Below are 21,608 nucleotides of genomic sequence, written 5' to 3' on the forward strand. Positions count from 1 at the left end.
GTATCATATTCACCTGACCTAAAAGGCCTCCCATAATCCTGCATGCTGGGGATCGTTTCAGCTGTCTCCGCGTGAAGTTGGCTCCAGTTGGCCTGAAGCCCAGCTGGATTTGATCTGTTTCTGAGGGAAGCAGTGAGGTGTGACTGCAGCACGCTGGCTGTCACTCCTCGTTCTGGGAACACAGGGTGGAGAAACCTCTGCTACTTCTTTGGTACGCTTTGGTTCGACAGAATTTACTGTCTGTGGCTTTCTCCTGCATGAAGGCGTCTGTATTGTGTCCAGACCAGGGACAGTCTTGCAGGCAACATTTGTGTAGTTCTGAGCCTCAGCTAGTAACTGCTGGATGCAAGACATTTTTGCATTTGTGGCATGGGTAATCTGCAACACAGCCAGTCTAATCAGAGATAATTGAGGATTGGCTCAATGGGCATTACAAACCTGCTCTCACTTTTCATCTTGCATAGGCTGTTACTTCATTGCTGTTCAAGCAGCAATATGAGCTTGAGGTATTCCTGCTTCCCTTGCTTTTTGTTCCCTTTTCTGTCTGTGGCATGCCACCCATCCAGCTGTGCTAGCACAGCTTTTCATGGAGCGACAATGCAGATCTGGTTACTGCCAAAAAAATGACTAACACTTTTTCTAAAACCAGTCAGTTCCCTGACTCAGTGCTAGCAACTTTTTTATAAGCCATATATTTTAAAAGCCCCAAAAACAGTTGTGTTGGCACAGCTGACGGGAAGAGGTGGTATTAGAAGACTTTAAACTATTATTGACATTTTTTGTTATGAAACAGCCACAGGGCAGCTATACTTCTGTAATTCCACCAATTTTAATAGCTATACCATTGTAAATTAGAAGTAATTTCAAGTAGAAGCAATGCTTCCAAGATCACCAAACATGTCTGCTCTGAGCAGGTGAAACACTAAAAATGAAAAATGGTGGTTGGTAACTGGAATTTTTGAGGGAAGGCTCCTCCCCACCCTAAATAAAATAGTTAGGGATGGCATTAATAAATGATTTCATTGTAGCACATGAAAACTGTGTTCTTTTTGTTTTATTGCTTAATCACCACTTAGAATACTGCAGGGTTGCAAAATTACAAACCACACATAGTGTGGTACTCTCTGAAAAACTGTATGGCTTCACAAAGACACAAAACACTTCACGGTTTGTTTGAAATAAATACACTAGAACCTTGGCTTTTTCACCCATCTTTGTCAAAGACTTTGGTGAAGGAAAGGCTACAAATAAAATGGCCATGGGGGGCTCTCTGCCCCACAGATACGGTGTTGTAGGGCCCGAAACCGTGGAGAACTCCCTGCTTGGCCTTGCTGCCTCCTCCTCTTGCTCTGCTCCCCTTGTGGGGGGGGAAAAGATTGATTGGGGGCGGGGGGGAGGAAAAGGAAAAAGATGATCATCAGGCTCCAAAGGTCAGCTCAAGGAGTGGCATCTGGATAGCTCTAGCCATGGTTTTCCTTAGGAGGGCGAGTGTCCTTATGTGCAGAAGACGTCATTGAAAAGGGAAAGAAATCCAAAGGAAAGGAAGAAATACAGAGCAGGAGCTTTGCTAGGGATCAGAAAATTCCCTTGACAAGCAGAGGATCTGCTGGCTGTCGAGCTGCTTCCCAGACAGGGAGGGATGATGTCAGAGTCTGCCGCTGGAGAAATCTCCCACCCCATCTGGCTATCACGACACAGCTGGCATCTCCAGGGAAGAGGTCCCTCAACAACAGAGAGCACCTGAAAAGATTATATTTCTCCTGACCCGAGAAGAACAAATTCTATTACCAGGAACCTCTGTTTGGCTACAGCTGTTAATTTACAAACGGCATTTGGTAGCTCCTGTTGTCTAACTCCAGCCCTTCTCATTGCTTTCTTCCCTCCATTTCCTCCTCTTCTGTTTCTCCCTGCCTCCCCCCAAGTCATCCATGTCCCTGACACCTCACTGAACATACTGTGCTGATTATCTGAACATGCTTATCTCCAGGCTTGTCTCCAACTGCTAATCCTATTAATTTACCTTTCTTAAATAGTTATTTACTGAGTAGCAATAAAAAGTAATTACTTCTAGCAACCAAAAAAACCCTGATCTTAGAATTTTGAAAGAGAATGATTTCTGGTCTAGGCTTTAAACTCTTTAGGGTTCATGTCGGGGTAGTGTTACTCTAACACAATGGGGCCTTCATGAAGGATTAAAGCTGTTCAAGTGCTTCCATAATGTAACCACTACATTTTTTTCCAATATATTGTTACTGATTTGTTTGCTAACAAATTTGGAATACCAACTCACAAAGCCTAGGTATAGTGTTTTCTAAAATTAAGTTGGACAAACCTAGCAGAAACTGCTGCAGGCACCCTTTTCTAAATGAAAAGGTGACAAGTCTTCTGAGCAAAAAGGACCTTTTTATGGCCAGATGGAAGAGGGTATTTCAGATAATGAAATGAAATGAAATGGAATTTGTGAAAATGGTCCCAGGGTTCATGAAGGCCCAGCAGCTTTGAACAAAACTGGTGAGCTGAGAGAAAGTAATTATTACATATATATAAAAATATATATATAATTATCAAATAGGATGTGTTTTATATATGTGCGTGTGTATATACATACACACACACACACACATATATCTTTCCATTCACATCCTGAAGAAGGGACAGGGACATTGAAATTATACAGGTCTAGCCTATTTTATTGCACTAAGAACTAGGTTTGAATTACCGTCACCCTTGCTGTTTGTCCTAATACATTTTATGCATGTACAGCAATTTTTCCAGCCTTCTGAGCCAAAAGAACTGGCTTTTATGCAATTTTATGAGTGTAGAAAAACACTGAGGGACAGGTGAGGTGAGAGGGAAGTGAATGGAAGAAGCATGGTAGTGCCTTTGAGGAAAGATTATAAAAATAAAATAAAATAAATGTCCTGTCTTATCTACATGAAAATTACATTTCCTGATGCTATTATACCGCATACCAAGTGTACATTCTCCTCTTCTCAAGGTTGTGCAGCATATTGTTGACCATCCCCAAAGTAGATGCACTTTAGTAGAATAATAGAAAAGGACTTTCACTGCTAATCAGATAAAGAGCATTTCTTTTTAATAAATATATAATTGATTAGTCTTAGTTAATACATTATCATAACTTAGTGGTGCCATCCATAATTTAGGTATGTTAAGTTGGTATTCTTATAGGCACAATAATCTTCTGTGTGCTGAGAGTATTAATAGTTCAGGATAGCAGTATGCCAGTTCATTATGGTGCAGCATTTTTTTACTGCATGTCTATCAACTAGTTTCAATTCCTGTCATATTGACTGTCTAGTGACATCGGTTAGCATTCTGGCAGGGAGATGATCCTGCATACAACTCAAGCATTATACAAGTTATCTGGTATTAAAAATTTTCAATACCAGTAATGGATACCTGTGTGATAGGTACCTATTCCTATACTCCTAGCTATTCACAAAAGTGAAATTTTCTAGCAAATTCTGGAGGAAGGTTCACTCTCTTCAGACTAATTTTAGGTAGGTAGCAATGGTGGGGAGAGAGCTGGTTGCATTTATAGAAAAAACAGAGCAGTTGCCCTTTTATATCTACTTGGATGATAAGTCCAAATGAAATGGAGGAATAAACAAAGCTGCTTCAATAATTAAAACTTTGGAGCTTTTTTTCATTCCAGAAGAACAAATTTGGGTAGAGTAGACATAGTAATTGATGTAGTTGAAGGGACTGAATAAATCAGAGACTTAAACATGACAGAGATGTGGAATTTATCTAACTCAGAGATGCAAAAAATATCTGGAATTTACATTCCAAGTATAGAAGCTGGATGAGTAATCACCACAACAGTGAGAGTAGAAACAATAAAAGGCTCTATAAGGAGTGGAGAAGGGAAATGAATGAATGAATGAATGAATGAATGAATGAAATGAATGAAGAAAGCTATGACTTGGAGGCTTGGAGGTGCAGGTATCAAGGAGCATTTGCCAAACACAAACCATAAATAGATCTTGTGGAAGAGTAAGACAAAAGAAATAGCAATATAGATAAAACCACCACAAAAAGAAAGGGGGCCCCAAAGCACTGAGATAATGTATAAGGGACATCCCCAGCCTAATGAGTACTTTTTTCAGTATTTAGGAAGGATGAAATGTAGAAAGGAAGGTCAAAGGTGAGTTTTCTGTTAGAAAAGAATACATATATATACAGAAATGAAAAGAACCATAACTTAGATGCTAAACTAGAAGACCTCAACTTGCTCAAATGGGGGAGCATTACTGACTAATGAAGGAAGTAGCTCATGAAGTTTTATGTAGTAGAGATTTTAATCCATCTCTTATATTGCGGTGGAGCTATACAACGAGAAAAGAGCCATCCTGTTCACTCTTTTCTCTATAAACATTTAATATATTTGCAATTATTCTGTGTAGTCTATAATAATACACAAAGCTTTAAAACAATTTTGAAGAAAATGAACAATACGGATATAATTGGAAGATGGGATAAAATTCAATCCAAGTTTACTAAAGGTAGATCATGAGTATACTTTAATAGTAACAGAATTTTTATGGATGGAAACCTGGTAGATCCAACTGATTTTATCTCAGTAAAGCTCTCGATGATGTGCTACTTCTGAAATTGCTAGCTGAAATGGGAAGTAGTGCAAGAAATGTAGGGTAAAGAACTGGCTAAAAGAGAGATGATAGTGGGTCCGTGCTGAAAAGAGAACTATAAAGCTGGAGAAAGGTTTCAAGTGGGGCTCCTTATACCAGCATTTAGACCAATCTTATTTAATAATGGCAGTGGCAAGAAAAAAAAATGAACGTGCTAATTAAACTTGCCAATGACAAAAACTGAGAGGCCTTGTTCACAGAGAGCTGTATCAAGAACGCCCTTTCTAGAGAACTTGTGACCTAGCTGCCTGGAGTAATAAGAAGTAAATATAATAGAAAACACAAGGCCATGTCCTTAGTGATTAATAACAAGATTTTCTGATAAAATAGGGGTTTCATCCAAGGGAAGTCATAGATTGGAAATGCCAGAGTATAGTAACTGATCACAGGGTCATTATGAATTGCTAGTATTATTCAGCCAACTAAAAGATAAATGTGATACTGTAGAAGATTTTCAGTAGAGATTGAGAAGTATGATGCCATTCTGTAAAGTATCACTGAGTCTGGAATACAGTGTACAGTCCTACTTCTGATTATGAACTTAAAAATGTGCAAAAAGTTCAGTGGATTGGACAACCAATCTTATGAGAAGAAGTTTTAAAATTGCTTAATGAAAGAAAGGCTGAGTGGCATATGATTACTGAATGTGCATACAGTACATCCAGGTAAACACTCTGGGGAAGGAAGAGCTATTTTAAGCCATAGGACAATGCTGGCAGAGATACAAATGGTATAAACAGAGCATGAATGAAATTAAACAGGAAATCAGGATGCTTCTGACCACCAGAAAACTGAGCTCTGGATCTCTCTTACAACACGAGTTGCAGGTAGAAAAGCCCAACAGATTTCAAAATGTCATTTATGAGCAGGCTTATATGATGAGGTTGCCTAAAAAGACTGAACCCAGGGACCCAGATCAGCCCTTCCAGACCTATGTGAACAAAAGGTCAGATACTAGGGATAAATGGCTAGATAAATTTTGCTTGAGCACAGGCTAATGAGAAAATAGAATGTATTTCACATAAGAAATCATGAAATCCATGGGAAATGCAGAATTCCTAATTGCTTCCAAAGGAGTGGATGGATAATAGAACATTGAAAATCCTTTCATGTAGACAATGCCCATTTATTTAAAAATGCTGATTATTTAAGCATGCTAAATGTGTTTCATAGGCTGCATTCTGAAAGGCTTATCAGGGATATCATTACCTCTCCCCCATATTAAAACATCTGATTCTACAATTCCAGCATGGGGAAAAAAAAATACAGTAACTGGAAGCTTCAGCTGTGGCTTCAGATGAAGCCAGAAAGCCACCTCAAAACGGTGCAGTGAGTTAAATGTGTTCTGTCTGAATGGCATGCAATACTTAATTTGTTTTGATTTGTGAATAAAAGAAGTATGTCAAATGCATTTTTCTTACAGGAAGATCTATTCCTGTGTTATTTTAAAAGGAATGATAGTGGGCCTCCTGGGTACAAGATAGAAAAGGCAGAAAGATGGGATGTTTTTCTTGCAGGAACCAAATTAAACCTCTTGCCTCTGTTTCTCTACAAACAGCAACTGGATAAAATTGCATTTTGGATCTATAGGGAGTTCTTATTCTGAATTTTTTTAAATTGGATCTAGTCATGTAGTCTTCACTCTGAGAAAGCTTGTATAAAATGCTAGTGGGGACTTTTAGCAAACAGAATGTTCTGTTTCTGCAAAATACCTCCTTCCTCTTCTGCGCTTAATTCTGTTCCCAGTGAGCAGCAAAATTCCCAGTAAATGTAGCAGCAACAATATCAAGACCTTCATTTTTTGTAATCTATATACATATATAATTTATATTCACACATTAATACACACACATGCAGCAGAACTAAAAATTTAAGTCTGAGGTTTGTGTCTAAAAATCTAACAGGCTTATCTAAAGCATGGCCTAGAAGCTGAGGTTTCTCGTATTAATTTGATTATCTCTGTTTTATTTTATTGAAAGTAAAGTTTATGATGTATTTCATATACAAATACAGGTTCAATCTGACCATGACTTTAATTCAGAGTTAAAGGCCAGCACTGCCTTGCAGCTTGAATAACACAGTGCAAAAATCTCCCTTAGGGATTTTAAGTGTAGAATCAAAATGTGTATCTGAACTGAAGCAATTATCTTTATTGCATATGTCCATCACAAAAATACCTGTAACAGTTCACCCCCCCCAGAAAGCGTTTGATACAATGCTTATTATAACTGAAAATTTTACAGATAGAACTTGGAACAGTAAATGAGTCACCAGGTTTGTTAAAATAAAACATTAGAAAGATCATTCATAAAATGGCCTGACAGCCTTTGTAAAAATATTAGCAATAGTGCATGTATGAAGAAGATCAACTTATATAGGTTTATTTTCTATTTAATTTTTCCTTTTGAAGGAAAATGTACTTACCACTTCCATGTAATTTTATATCAGTTTTATTAATGATTTAGACTGGTAAGATTTTATTCACATATTGTACGTATCTGTATTTTCAATGAGCAATGATATGATTGTCAGAATCTCTGAATAAAAGACTCTAGAAATGACATACAAATTATTGACCTGCAATTACTTTGAGGGTAAAATGACACATTGAATTTAGTAGCAATCTTATACAATATCCTCATCTAGGATACTAAATGTATACATAATACAATATATAATTAAAATCTGAAGAGAAAGTTAGTATTTGGATTTTGTTGCTAAATATGAATCAGCTCCCTTCCCTTTAAAAATACAATAGAAGCACTGTTGAAAGACAGATTTAAAATTATTACACTTTTGCATTAAACTATGTTCAGTTTTGATCTGTCAATTTTGGAGACTGAAAGAACAATATCAAAACATTTAAGAGGAATTTTTTCTTGGAAGATATCTTCTTGAGCTGCACCTGTCAAAAAATAACAAAAGCATGAGATGATGGAGAGCTCTTCATCATTTACTCTATGAAACATTCCAGCTGTGTTATGCTTGATGCTTGCAATATGAATCTGTTTGCCTGGGGAAAGAAAATAGGAAGGGATGAGACCTGGCTATATGGGAGCTGTGATTGTTGGCTCATTTCTGAGCTCAGTCAGTTCTAGTCCTCTTCCTCACTGGGAAGCAAAGGCAGGCGTGGGAAGTGGAACAAGAACTTCGAAGGGGAATGGAGTGGTGTGAATAGCTACAAGGACCACCAGGGCGGGCATCATTAAAGACCCAAATATGTGATGTCCTGCAGATCCTCTCTTCCCAACTGTTCTGGTGACAAGGCCTGCCGCAGGATGGTGCTGGGGTTACCAGCCTGACGGCAGTGCGTAGCACCTGGTGGAGCTGAAATTGGAGCTGTCACATTTCTGCTTGCTGAATGGGTCTCAACAAAAAATTTGCCCTTAGAAAAATTACTCAGTGGATCTCAATACATCTAGGTAGTATTGGCACAGACAAAAGGATTTCTCAGTGAAAGAAACCTGATAAGAGACTGGGAAAACATAGAGGAAGGCTGGAAACTTGGCACACTATCGGAAAAGGAACTTGTGTTATTAGAAACCTCATTGTGTCCCATTGGTCTCATTGCAGAGAGATAGAATTGTAACACCCTCCTTTTACATTTCCCTGATTTCTCTCACTGTTGGAACATCACAGAAGAGTCATATTAAAAACACTTATTTTCCTATTAGAGTAAGCTGCATAAGCATTCTTACAATAAAAGTACTTCACAGCATGCTAGTAGAATGGTATATAGAAGAGACTTCAGGAGGCTGGTGGAACACAAAGCGGAAGCCTGCTAAACTATCCCATAGAAGGTGGTTCAGGAAAGCCAAAGAGAGTGCACATAAATACATCCATCTAGCTCTGTAGTCAACATTCATTTCCTGTCCTCCTTAATGCAAATTATACTCTTACATTCTTACAAATTTTACAGTATTTTAGGGATAGTTTTTTCTTTAAATCTGTTCAATGTAGCCCTTACTCAAAATGGTTGCCTTTATTTTTAGTGCTTTTGCTCAAGATAACCATGATATATACTATAAATTACAATGTTTACTGCACTTTCACTGTAAGGCTTATGCTGCAAGCCTTTACATATGAAAACAGGTCCTCCTTTGTAAAGAGGATGGTCTCTTTATATCTTCTAGTGAGATTAACCTAATCCTAACATGGACTCCTAGGTCATCAGAGTGGAAGAAAGAACTTCACTACAGGATGTACTATGGAAGTAGAAAATATGGAGAAAGCAACAAAAAATATGAAAGAAGTGAAAGACAGGGTATCGCGGGCTGTCGGGTGAGAGTGTGGAGAGCATGAAGAAGGAAAACGTAAATGTCCGAAGCCAAGAACTAAATGGCCTGCTGTGGCCCTTCAGGCCTTAGTGAGGGAGACCAAATTGCTCCATATGGCACCTATTTCCTGGAAGTCAGACTCACAAATAACTATTAAAATTATTGTAATAATATAATGATTTGGTGAGAGATTTTTTGCCCCTAAAGATAATCTTATGATTTTTGTCAAAAGCACAAGAGAATTCAGGCTCCACATCAACTGAAAATTATCACCAGCATTTAAAATTTCAGTAAAATTTTCCCAAGTATCAGAGTGACTTAGACAACTATACCTCTTAGCAGCTATGTACATTAGCCAAAAAAAGGCTTTTCAAAGAAAAGAAATTGTTAAAAAGGTTTGATATTAACTATACCAGAGTATAGTACCCTAAATAGGTAGATATAATACTAAGAGCAAACTGCAGGGGTTTCTTTGAGTAAGATATTTTAAAGCTTGCCCTGTTAATAACAGGAAGTCATGTATACAGCTGCTGTGTATTTCTGTAGATAATGTAAAAGGCTTGAGGATTTGCCATTATTAGGATAGAACTGAAGTAACAAAGCTAAGTGTTTCAGCTAGCCTTTTTATTTTAGGTGGCAGACATCAAAAGGTGTTCTGGTCAGGATCTTTGCTAAATTCAAAAAAAAAAAAAAAAAAAAAAGGTTTGGCTCAACCAAGTTGAGGCAAACAACATTTTCATTAATATATTTATAATAGTACTTTTTGCCTGTAAAGGCTTAATAAAATATTCATATAACATTACTGAAATGCATTTTGCAGGGTTTTAAGACAAAAGCTGCAAAATAAAGCTTGCTATATGTGGTGCTAAATATATTGAAGACAACTATTTCATAAGGATGGGCATTGTTCACTCAATAAGCCAGAAGAATGTCAACACAAGATTTTACAAAGCTGATTTTCACTAATGATAAATAAATAATAAACAATAAATAATATAAAATCAATGTTTACACAGATTTAACTTCCACTTCAGATAATGGGAAATATTGCCTTCATGAAGTCTGTAGTAGAATTCAATATATATTTAATTTTTTGATGTCATAATAATATATGCATGGCAACAACAATAAAACCCTTAGGTAATGTGTTCTTTTATTTATAATTGTGGCTAATTTCCAGGGATCCAGGACATAAGTCTTTATTTAAGATTCTTAAAAACTCTTTGGTCATTTAATTTACTCACAAAAAGCACATTTTCTCTTTCTGTATTCTCTTTGTTGAGAAATTATCAGGTATCATCATTATGAATAGCTGAGACAATGTGAATAATGACATTTCAACAAATAAACTGAACGATTTTATCACGAAACTCAGTTCATCTGATCATCTAGGCATCTAGAGTGTCAGTATCTTTAATGGGCTTTGAGTCCGGTTCTTAAGAGAACGGGATTTTCTATAGATTGGTGGTAGGTTTCCTAGTGCTGAGGTTTACAGAACAGACATCTACACATTTCAGTACCTATTCAAATAGGATTATAACAAATAGTTCCATGAGCAGGAGCAATGAAGCTTATTCTGACTGAACTTTCTCAGTGGTTTAGGCTCCCATATTTTGGTTTTCTACTGTTCAGAAAGAACTGTGTTCACTTTGGAGTCTTCCCCTCATTGAAAACTCTGCTCTACATTGCCAACTGTTTTAATGTAATTTGTAGGAATGTAACAACCTCTAATGTCCTGTTAAATTTGGTTGAAATTGGTAATGAATTTTAAAACTACTAGAAGAAATTATGACAGGCAGCAAGAAGGACAGACAATCACCCAGGAAGATAATGTTAGTGTTGTCAGGAAAAAGGCTAAAAGTTGCATGTGACAAGATAAGTTTTAAATACTTTTTTGGAAATTGTCTCTTTAGAATTTAGCCGTAAATTGTTAATGTGATTATTTTAGAATTTTTTTCCTATCTTATCAGTTTTAAGCAGATATATATTTCTATGTATTGTGTATTTTATTTTTCACATTCTAATGTTTTACTTCAAAGCTTGATAGATGTTAACAGACACAAACAAAAACAATGCTATCAGAAGGTAAGCCTAAATTTTAAAGCAAATTCTTTCCAATTTGGTTATTAGGCCCTGTTCCTTTAACCACACCCTTTTTATGAATTCCAGTGTATTAACATAGGAGTTAGAAAATCTACATAAATTCAACGAGGACAACAGAGTAGCTTTGACACACAAAAGGAAATTTTTTTCAGCCCAGAAAACAGAAAACTAAAGTGGGACACGCATAAAACTGTGGAAAAAGTGTACAGGGACTCTTACTAACTTTTACGCACAATGTAATAATTAGACACTGGGCTTGAGACAAAAGGACATACAGATTCATACAATGTATAATTAAAATGTGGAACATATTGTGAAAGAAGGCCAAAGTATAAAAGTAATTACTGTTTTTCCAGTTCCTTTATAGAGGGCAGGCTCAGTGATGCTATTCAACATGATGAAAACATGAAGGATGTCACCTCTGGTCAGGAAATTTTAAACCACTGATTGCAAGAGGTGAGAGAGTATACCAAAAGGAGTTGCCCTATCTGTTCCCTCAGCCCTCACTACTAGCATTTGAGACAAGTTGTCTGGCTAATTGACCTTTAAACTTATGTGGGAATAGAGGAAACAGAGATAAATGAAGTATGACTGAATGGAATATTTTCCTTTTTTAAAAGCTGAGCAATCTGGTCCCGAGGGAAGTTTGTGGCAGTATTTACCCCCAGGGAGCCAAATGAGGGAAAACAGGGCAAGGGACATGGCAGGCCAACTCTGACTGTGGAAATCCCATTCCCCCTCTTCTTCCCCGAGGGCTGAAAAGGAGTTTCCTCCTCCAGTACTGCAAACCCTCAGGGATCGCGGTGGAAGCAGCAAGACACGACGCACTCAACACCAGCCGCAACATGGAGTCCTTCCTCAACGGTCTCCCTAACCCCGCCGCCATTTTGGGAGCTGAGGCAGAGGGACTACATCTCCCAGTATGCTCAGCGCCGCAGCGCCATCTTGCACAGCCGATCGGCAAGGTAAGAAGGGCAAGTGGTAGTGGCGGCAAGCCGGGACATGGCCCTCTTCCCGGCTTTTGCCGGTGCCGCCGAGCCCGGAAAGACCCCAGCCAGCAGCAGCGAGGGCTCCAGGAAAGGTAAAGTTCTGGGAGAGTCCTCTTTCCCCCAGCAGTGCTCCGCGGGCCGACACTCGGGAAGCCGTTTCGCAGCCACTCGCCTCCGCGCGGAGCCTCTTTCACCGTACCGGACCTTCCGCGAGCCTTTCGCCTTCTTGTTGTGCACTCTGACGGACCTACCCCGGCCGCCACCCCTCCGGGGAGACAGGACGGGCCGGGACGGCCTGGCCCGGGCTGGGCCGGGACGGCCCGCCGGCCTCAGCCGTGCGCCTGCGCGCTGCGGGCCGGGCCCGCCCCGCTCCGCCCCCGCGCTGGGGATGACGATGCGGCGGCGGCGCGAGTGCCCTAGAGGGTTCTTGCGTAGCGCTTGGCGGGGCGGGCGCTGCCGTTGGGCCGCAGCCGTTAGGGCCTGGCGCGCGGCTCCCCGGCAACGGTGGTTTATTTGAGACGCCTCTGAAGGCTTGGGAGCTTGGTGCATGTCCGGGCCGCTTTTCTGCCTGGGCAGGTCCATGCAGTCCTGCTTCTGAGTCCTTTGCATAAGTGTTGTTATTTAGAATGCTGTATCTCCTCTTTTCAGTCTTTTAACTGCTCCTCCCTCATGTACAGTATACATTTACATATATGTGTGCGTATATATGTACTTCTGCATGTTCTACACATGCATAAGTGCAGTCCTTTTGTGTTCCCTGGTAAGGTGGGTAACTCTGAAAGAAAACTTAGAGTGTATGTGTTACTCTGGAATACATGCCACTTTCTGTATGAATAAAGTTACTATAGCTCAGAATAAAGTTATTTTTTGTGATGTAAATTTTGGAAATAGGGACATCTGCATCAAAATGGTGCTGGGTACATGTTAACTTTGAAAATAGCAGCCACCTGAGTTATCTTTGTGTGATGAATATTTGCTTTATTTTATGCAGAAAACGAGGGGTTTTTTTTCCCCCACTGGCCTTGCATAACTTAAAAAATACTGTTTTCTTAATTACCTTACTTGCTTAATAATTACTAAGGCAAATTTCAGTTGTAAAGGATATTTTTAGAAGGTTATGAGCAAGGTTATGATTCAGTTTGTTCTTTCGGCTATCGTGATTCCTTTCTACCAAGTTATACTTTATTAAAGGAGTGAAGAACCCTGTGTGCGCTGCATTACCAAACTCTAAGGTATCCACTCAGTCCCAACATTTATTTCTGTTGGGAGATGGCGTGAACCGTGGTTTTGGTTTGCAGTCCTCTACCACCCTTAGCTCTGTTTGCCATCTAGACCCCACAGCAAATGAAAATTACCATACAACTATTTGCGTAGGCTACATTTCTTGTATATTGGGTCCACTCTCAGTACTGTGAGTTTTTGAAGCCTTAGGAGTACAGGGTGGTGGTTGCTTCTTCCTGTGTCCAGACCAGTTCTGCGTTTCCCCCAGCTGATATTGCAGCTGGTGTTGATACTCACTCTGCCAGTACAGAGACATTTTAGCCATGTTGGGGACCCATTCTGGTAATGACACTTTGTGCAGGGAATACTGGACATAATAAGATCCCACATTACAGCTTTTAGGAAGAGAGGAGCTGCAGCACCACCGGTACAGTAAGACTTCTCTAGCAGTGGAGACTTTTGCTCATATTTTAAACCTCTGGGAATTAAGCCTTTAGATTTGTTATGCATATTCTATGTCAGCACAGACCACCTGTCTGGAAGATTAAGTTACACAGGAAAAGAGGTTAAGACTGACTTTCAGATTTAGGTTCCAGTTATTAGCTCTGTTTCTTGAGTTATTTTTTGGGTCCACTGGAAGTTCTTCATAAGAGTATTATTGACAAAACTTCAGGGAACATCACTTGTTCATTTTATGTTTTAGTCAATATTGTGCTTTGTTTTTTAACTACCACATTTCAGTACAAGTTATAAAAATTATTAACTTAGAACTACATTTGTGGTGGCATATATCAAATTTCACACGTTCAGCTTGGGAGAACTTGAGAACTTGACTGTCAACTCTGGTATCTCTCTGATGGATGATTCTCAGAGCTGATATGAAGCCAAAGTCCGCAAGAGACAGAGATCATGTTGTTTTTAACATGATATGCAAAACTGAGGTGGCTTTTGCAATCATTCAGGACTGCTCTGTAGTGTTATAAAAGTTGAGGTAATAATATTCTGGCCATGTTTCATTCTTCCTGTGTCTGTTTCTCTTACAAACTTTCCTGAACCATTTATAAATTAAGTGGTATCTGAAACAGAAGTACTGCTGCACGCTCTTGCTATCCTGCTAGATTGCTGAGTTGCAGCCACCTCTAGAGTGCAAAATAATCTCTCATATGTTTCCTTACAATTACATTGTCAAGCTTAATTAGTTTTTGAGATTATTTACAAATTTATTAGTAGCGCTGCTGAACAGAGCAATGGTAATAACTAGCCTCACTGACAGTAGTAAGCATTATGCACAGCATTATTTACAATGTGAACTATTCTATTGTTAGGATGATGGAATGGTTTACTGAAAGCAGATTTTCAGGATCCTGAAGAGCAGGAGAAGGTATTGCCTAACTCTTAAAAATTGCCTCTCTGGATGTGCACTGTAAATCTTTTCTGGCTTGGGAAGGTATACAAAAAATGCCATTGGACTGCTCCTATTATTGTGTCCATGAATGCGGATAGCAGAGTAGAAGTAAACAATGCATACATTTTATCACAAAAGGTCTTTAAGAACATAAATCCTGTCTCTGCAGATATTAAACTTTTTAGACATTTGACAAGAAAAAATAATTAAAAACAAAGTGTAAAATTTTAAAATTGGGAATGCATTTTAATGTTTGAAATATTTGTATCCAGCTAACTGATTCACTGGAGATTATTTACAAGGAGGTTTTGACTTGCATGTTGTGTAATGGAAAAAGTTGTTCAGTTCTTCCCAGAGTATTAAGTCAGTTTGATTAAATTGTTCAGAAAATACTGTAGTTGGAAGATTCTGAACATTTCTCTGGTGTGTCCACAGAGGCATATTGACTATGCTACAGGGGTTGGCTCTTGCAGTGTGATTCTTTAGTGTTTTAAAAACGCAATTTGATCTCATCTGCTCAGGTAGAACCAAGCTACAGGCACAGCCAGGGGATTAATGTTTGACTCAATTTCTCAAGGTCAGTTTTCCTTTGTTGAGGCCCTAAAACAGTAATTGAAAATATCAAAAATAAACCTTATCCTGCTTGTGCTTACTGTTGTAAGCCTATCATACTAAGTCTAGCGAGTTCACCCGTGAAAGGCAATAACAGATACTTTCAGGTAAACTTAAGCCAAAACCGTATTTTAAAAGTTTGTTAATAGCAGTTTATGGTGATAATACATGTTATTTTCCTATTTTTAAGGCAAATTTCCTATGGAAGTGAATTTCACGCATGCTTGCTGTGCATCTGTCTGCCAGTCAACTTCCCAACATCTCCCCCACAGGAGTTTTAGCTCTTTCAGTCAAATTTGTTATGGGTGGGAAAGAGAAGTGGAAAAAATAAAGGAGGTCTGTGGAAAATCTCAATTTGCTTAGGAAAAACAAATCTAAATAACTGCTGCTGCTGAGAGAGAAGCTGTAACATGAATTGAAGTGTTGTCAGTATAGATTGTCTTGCACATGCACATTAGCCAGCTAATAAACGTCTTTGGTATCAGAACCTGACAGAGCACAGGCTGCCTCTTGCCCCACCAATAATTAAGGGACTTGGGAAAGTACTGTAGAATGGTTTAGGCAGCCTGGATAATACCTAAAGTTGTTGCAGTGGTGGGGAGTATAAAGGACATAGGACACAACTCAGAAGTTCAGGCTTCATCATTCTGTGAGCTGCAGGATAAATTTGTTCCGTTGCTGTTTTTGAGGGGTTGGGAGGGAGGTGAATATTTTTCCAATTCATTCTTTTTTATTTAAGAATGTGGTTCTTGTCTTAGAACAGTCTTTTAATCAGAGTAATAGAAAAATAACTTCTTTCCACTCTTCTGCCAGTTCAAGTGTAGCCCCTCTTGCTTAGACTGACTTGTAGTCTGCAGGTGTGTTTTGTGCCTCAGGGAAGTTTATATGGTTGGTCAGCCCCATGTTTTGTTGTGGCTTCCAAAACAGCTGAAGCTTTATTGTTGTCTTTGTTTATTTTCTCTCTGTTTATTATTGTCAATATGATGAATGATGACATCTTAAAGAGAAATTTATGTGATGCTTTTTATTTTCCAATTTTTAAAGACCGAAACTTTTAGTCCTGCTAAGGATCTGTAGCTCCCTTTGGAAGTTCTTTGGAATTGTAGTGCCTCAAGGTTAAAAAATTTAACATGCTCTTTTATATGCAGTTTTTTCCCTAATTTGTTCTTCCCTGTCTCTTAAGTATTTAAACTGTCAAGTAATATAGAAAAATACACCTATATGCATTCATCTTTGTAGGACCTAATATTATACTCTTGAAATCAATGAAAAACCTATTTTGACACCTACAGTGTTTTATAAAACTCTAAATCAGGGTCTTAAATGTTAGACATATCTTGCAAATTTCAAACCATTAGAAAAAAACTTCTAACTGTTGAATTCAGAATTTTGTCACTAACACCTCCATATAACTTAAAGACAATTATTTAACTTCATTCTGCCTTAGCTTAGTTTTTTAAAAAAACTTAAGCTAGCATTTTATTAAGAAGTGTCATGAGTATTTATATATATAGGGTCATTTTGAGCCATAATTCTTTGTTCAAATCACTATAGAACTACCTTACAATAAATACTTGTATTTCAGCCAAAATAAATGTTACTGATAAGTGAGTTATTACACGCTACATAGGGGAACAATAATTTATTAAGAATAAAGAGAAGCTCTAAGGCTACAAAGAATACTTCTGTGTCTGAAGGTTGTTACTAGAGATCTGGCCAAATAAAAATTAAATGTGTAATACATCTTTGGAGTAGGTGTAATGATTTTAAGGAGGTCTGTCTGGCTAATAAGTTCTCGTTTTGTACTGTTCAGTCATATACCTTTACTTTAGTGACCCTGCCAAGCAATAAATATTTCTATTTTGTTAAGTATATCTGAGTGATATTACACAAATCAAAAGGAAAACTTTTTTTTAAAGGGAATTAAAGTTCTCCTTTATTTCTGTAAATAAACAAGAGGCCATATGCACAGATTACCAGATACTGAGTTTAGTTGCATTTATGTAAATCTGGAGTAATCTGGACCAATGTACTTGCTCTTAATTCATCTGTATTTAAGGAAGACTAGAGTGCAACCAATGAAGAAATATTTCAGGGATACAGTTTGCTCCTGTGTTCCTTTATACCACTTCTTCATTATGAAAATGAGCAGAAATAAATTTATGGAAGATACTGTTTTTTTAATCAAAATCACATTAGTCTCAGGTATAAGGCAGAACTCTGCAGAGTGACATTTATTGAGTTATTAACTTGATATGATTATGCAGTTACCAGGTATATGATTTTTTTGAATTTGTGTGTGTTTTGAATATGGAATTGCTACAGAATTATCCGTGAAAAACATTTTGATATTTCCTGGAAAATACTAACACAGTTCTTCTTAGAAGTAATTCTGATTGTAGTTTGGTTCTTAATATATCCCTTACAGAAACTAAAGAAGAAATTAGCTTATTATTGCACAACACCGTTCCCCAGCAGAGTGAATGATTTTTTTTGATAGGTCAGTCAAATATTGCCTGGAAATTAGCCAGCTTAAGTCTTTCACCTTTAAGGTCACTGAATGCTTTGGAAGACTGCTCTGTGGTAGATTTGTAGATTAAAAATTAAAGACACTTGCTTAAGATGAGGGGTTCTGTGAAAGGATGGATTATATTACATTAAATTGAATTAAATAATGGATTTTTATCATGCTTTAAATAGGCAAGTAAGGGTCATGGTTTTAAGTGCTTAGGTTTATTCTAATTTGGCATTAATATCGTTAAAGTATTTTCCTGGAGAACATAGTGATTCTTGTGATGATTTGCAGTGAAGAACTATAACATTTGCACTAGGTATGTCCATTCTGGTTGCTGGGCAGAAGGATACGGAAAGCAGCTGAATTTTTATTTACTAGTCTATGTTACATATTTTGATGAGCTGAAAAGTGACGCATGACAGCGTTCTGTGGCGTACTGGTTGGGACACTTTTGGGAAGAGTCTTTTGGTCCTTGCCAGTTCTCATTCCTTGAATGGTGGGTTCTTTGCTGCACACAGATCCAAGTTCGCACGAGACAGGGAAAGTCACCCTCACCAAGGGCCCTGTATTCTCCAGCAACTGGTACAGTCCCTTGGGAGATGAGGGCTGGAGCTTTGCTTGGTGATTCCCTCTTCTTGATGAGTTTAACGTACAGTAACAAACTGTTTTGCAGCCTGCTCCATTTTAAGTCCATTTGTGGACAACGATTCAGGGACATGAGACAGAAGAAAGAATTTTGGTATGAAGAGGTGTTTCTGAAAGAAATACTTTCGAAGGAGGAGAGAGGCTTGGCAGACAGTGAGTCCATGTTGTTTAAGCATTAGAGGTCAGTGTAGTCAAAAGCACAAAGACAAGAGCGTGACAGGAAGATCACTGAGGCAAAGATGATCGTAAAGAGCATGAGGAACAGGCAGGGAGACCAAGTCTGTTCCTGTTGTTGCTGTCTCCGGTGTGGCACCTGAGGGGCTGCAGTTAAATTCCATGCCTCTGCTAAATAACGTTTCTTGTGACTGCAGAAAATTTGTTCTAAACTTGCACATACTTGAAAGTATTCCAGGAATGAAATCTCTGTGAAAATTTTTGTAGATGTTTTAATATCAGTAAAATTATCAAAATCAAATTAGCAAAAAATCCCCCTTCCATACCCTGTCAACATCTAGATGATGACCTAAAGGCCTCAGGTGTAGATGTAAAATGTTAAATACTGACTAATATATCAAAATTAATGTCAGTTAGCTTTTTTTTTTTTCATGCTATGTGAAAGGTTAGTGATATTTCGGTGGTTAGAGAACTGAGAATCTAGTGATGTGTTGTGACCTTATGTATAAAAAAAAACTGATAGGGATACCCATTATTGATAAGAATTCTCAATAAAATTGTGTTCAAAATATTTTCTATATGGGGAGTAAAGTATATTTTGTAATTTTGTAAATTTACATAAGGTGTATTGCATTCGTTAACTACATTTATTTGTTAATTAAGTCCTTCTGTAATTTTTTCAGTTTTACTGTCTAGACTGGGATCTTTAAAAAACAAAATCTCCCCAATATTAATGTTTACCATATAAACTATAGCAGTACATGAATCAAACTATCTCTTTCTGGTATAAACTTTTAAATATTAGGGTTTAGGGGGTTGTTTTAGTTTTGTTCTTTTAACTTAAAGCTTAGATTGATGTCATGGGAAGATTCCAGTTCTCCAATGTTTTACTCTGTTGAAACCCAGCGATTTGCTAAATTGGAAATTTCATGGACTGCTTTCCAAAATGCTCATCTATTACAAATGAGTTAGTGACATTTGCTGTGAATTTAGCTGTCTGCTGACTAGACGAATCCCCAACTTGTAGACAGTACAGCAAGCTAATTTGTATTTATCTCACATTTTTCTTTACCTGCAGAATTGGACTGGCTTAGTAACCCAAGCTTCTCAACAGAAGATGCACTATTACTGCATCAGTGCACTACAGAAGCTGCAAAACTCACCCCTGAAAAATCACCACTAATAAGGTAGAATATATTTCAATATCTTTCTAAATAGCCTCGTTCTTATGGCCTGCTTATCTTTTGTTATGTGTGACCAAATTCAGGAGCTTTCAGTGCTGCTTTTCATTTCACTGTTCACTATTTAAAAGGCCTGAACTGAGTCATGTATAACAGTATGAATAATGCTTCCATGTCCTTTAACTTAAAATAATGAGAAATTATACTTATATAATTACATTCCCATTTTCTTTTTTGCACAGCTGCATTTAAATTATTGTTAGTTTGGCAGGGAGAGAGAGCTGAGTGATCATGATTCTTCATCAGCTTTTGAATGTCCTAAGTGACCCTTGAAATAATGTAAAGATTAAGTATCATCTTTGTGATTTCTTTCTGAAAACCAGTTCAATCAGCCATTTTGCAGTCAAGTATAGGAAATTTTTTACTTTTCTAAAACTAGCTGAATATCGGAATTAATGAAATACTGCATATATAAAGTTGTGCAGTTGCACAGAACATACTGATCACCAAAGTGGCTGATTATACACTTTTATAAAAATGAGCTTCAAGCAGGCAAGTTTGCTGAATAATTGCTTGTATTATGCAACCTTCACTAGAATAGGTGTTATACTCTGCATATGTAGGCTATAACCAAGACTTAATAATTAATGGAGTCAAGTTTCAACTGCAAAGTTTGGAACCTTAATCAGGCTTTACTTGATACAGATTCATCTATTTATGTTGACTGTTGCTGGTAGTGATAGAAAATATATTTATAATAAAAATCACAGCTGACTACAACTTCCCATATGTCTCTTATGTTTACGTATACACATATTGTGTGAATGAAATCTTTTTTTGAGTCATTTATTTTTCTCCAAATATTTTCAAGTTTTTAATATTGAGCTAAGAAAGTTGCAAATTGCCCTTCAGATAGAATGCTATAATAAAAACGCCATACTTCAATCTTTGAAAAGACATTTGTCAAAAGTATACAGAGAAATATGTTTGTTTGATTTATCTTTTTGTTTGATTTATCTTTTCGTCTGTTACTAGCATACACCCTCAGTTCAATAAAAAAGTAGTAACTCCACCATAGTGTGTGTGGAGCGGGGTTGTTCATTTGTAAGACCTGCTGATAGCTTCTCCTGTGGCATCTTTTTTCCTAGTACATTTAAATAAAGACACTGGTTTGTGCAAGGCTCTCTTTGGATGTGCCCTGCTTCTGAAACAATGCATTTTCTTTTGCTGATGTGTTGCAAATATTGAGCCTTGTCACTCCTTTTCTTTACTGAAATATTCCTGAAAATTTCAGGCACTGTTTAAAATGAGTTTGTGTTTTAGTTAAGGGATATATTGGCTCTTAAGCAAAGACATCCATCATTCCAGCTGATCATTAAGTATTGGAGTGTAGGTAGTGCATACAATGAAACGAATACTTTTTGCCAAGAGTAACTGTCCTTTTTCTTTGACTTTCTGATAAGTTAGTTGTCTGTTGCATGTAATGTTTGTTACTACATTATATTATATGCTGGCATTAATGCTGTAGTCACCCAAGTCAGGTTCCTTGAGAGATAAGATTTGAATTTTTAGTCTGAAAGTGATTTTAAAAATACATTTTCAATATTTCTTATGTAAATCATAAAGAAACAAGGAAAAAGAGTGAAGACAATTGCATTTTTTCTTTTGCAGGTTACCCTGAAAGATAGCTGATCTTTCTAACTTGACCAGAGTTGGCTTAGCAAAGTTGTTAGGAAATCTTATCAGCTCAGGTTGAAAATCAAGTCATCCTCTAATTTGGTGGTGATAACAGATGGATGTTTATGTAGTTCAC

At 37.6% G+C, this 21,608-nt stretch overlaps 1 protein-coding gene across 7 annotated transcripts in view; it reads left to right on the forward strand.

Moving 5' to 3' along the window:
- Positions 1-21,608, forward strand: part of NRDE2 (NRDE-2, necessary for RNA interference, domain containing) — a 60,809-nt gene that overhangs the window by 16,662 nt on the left and 22,539 nt on the right. For 3 of the 7 annotated variants that reach the window (XM_064512197.1, XM_064512196.1, XM_064512195.1), the window contains 2 exons: positions 11,410-12,134; positions 19,693-19,801. In XM_064512197.1, the coding sequence (XP_064368267.1) occupies positions 12,056-12,134; positions 19,693-19,801 (188 nt within the window). In that variant the 5' untranslated portion in view covers positions 11,410-12,055. The remainder of the gene's footprint in view (positions 1-11,409; positions 12,135-19,692; positions 19,802-21,608) is intronic. The other 4 variants (XM_064512199.1, XM_026112022.2, XM_064512198.1 and 1 more) reach the window with 3 other exon arrangements.

This window comes from Dromaius novaehollandiae, chromosome 5, assembly GCF_036370855.1.
Source record: "Dromaius novaehollandiae isolate bDroNov1 chromosome 5, bDroNov1.hap1, whole genome shotgun sequence".
In the NCBI taxonomy this organism is placed as follows: domain Eukaryota; kingdom Metazoa; phylum Chordata; class Aves; order Casuariiformes; family Dromaiidae; genus Dromaius; species Dromaius novaehollandiae.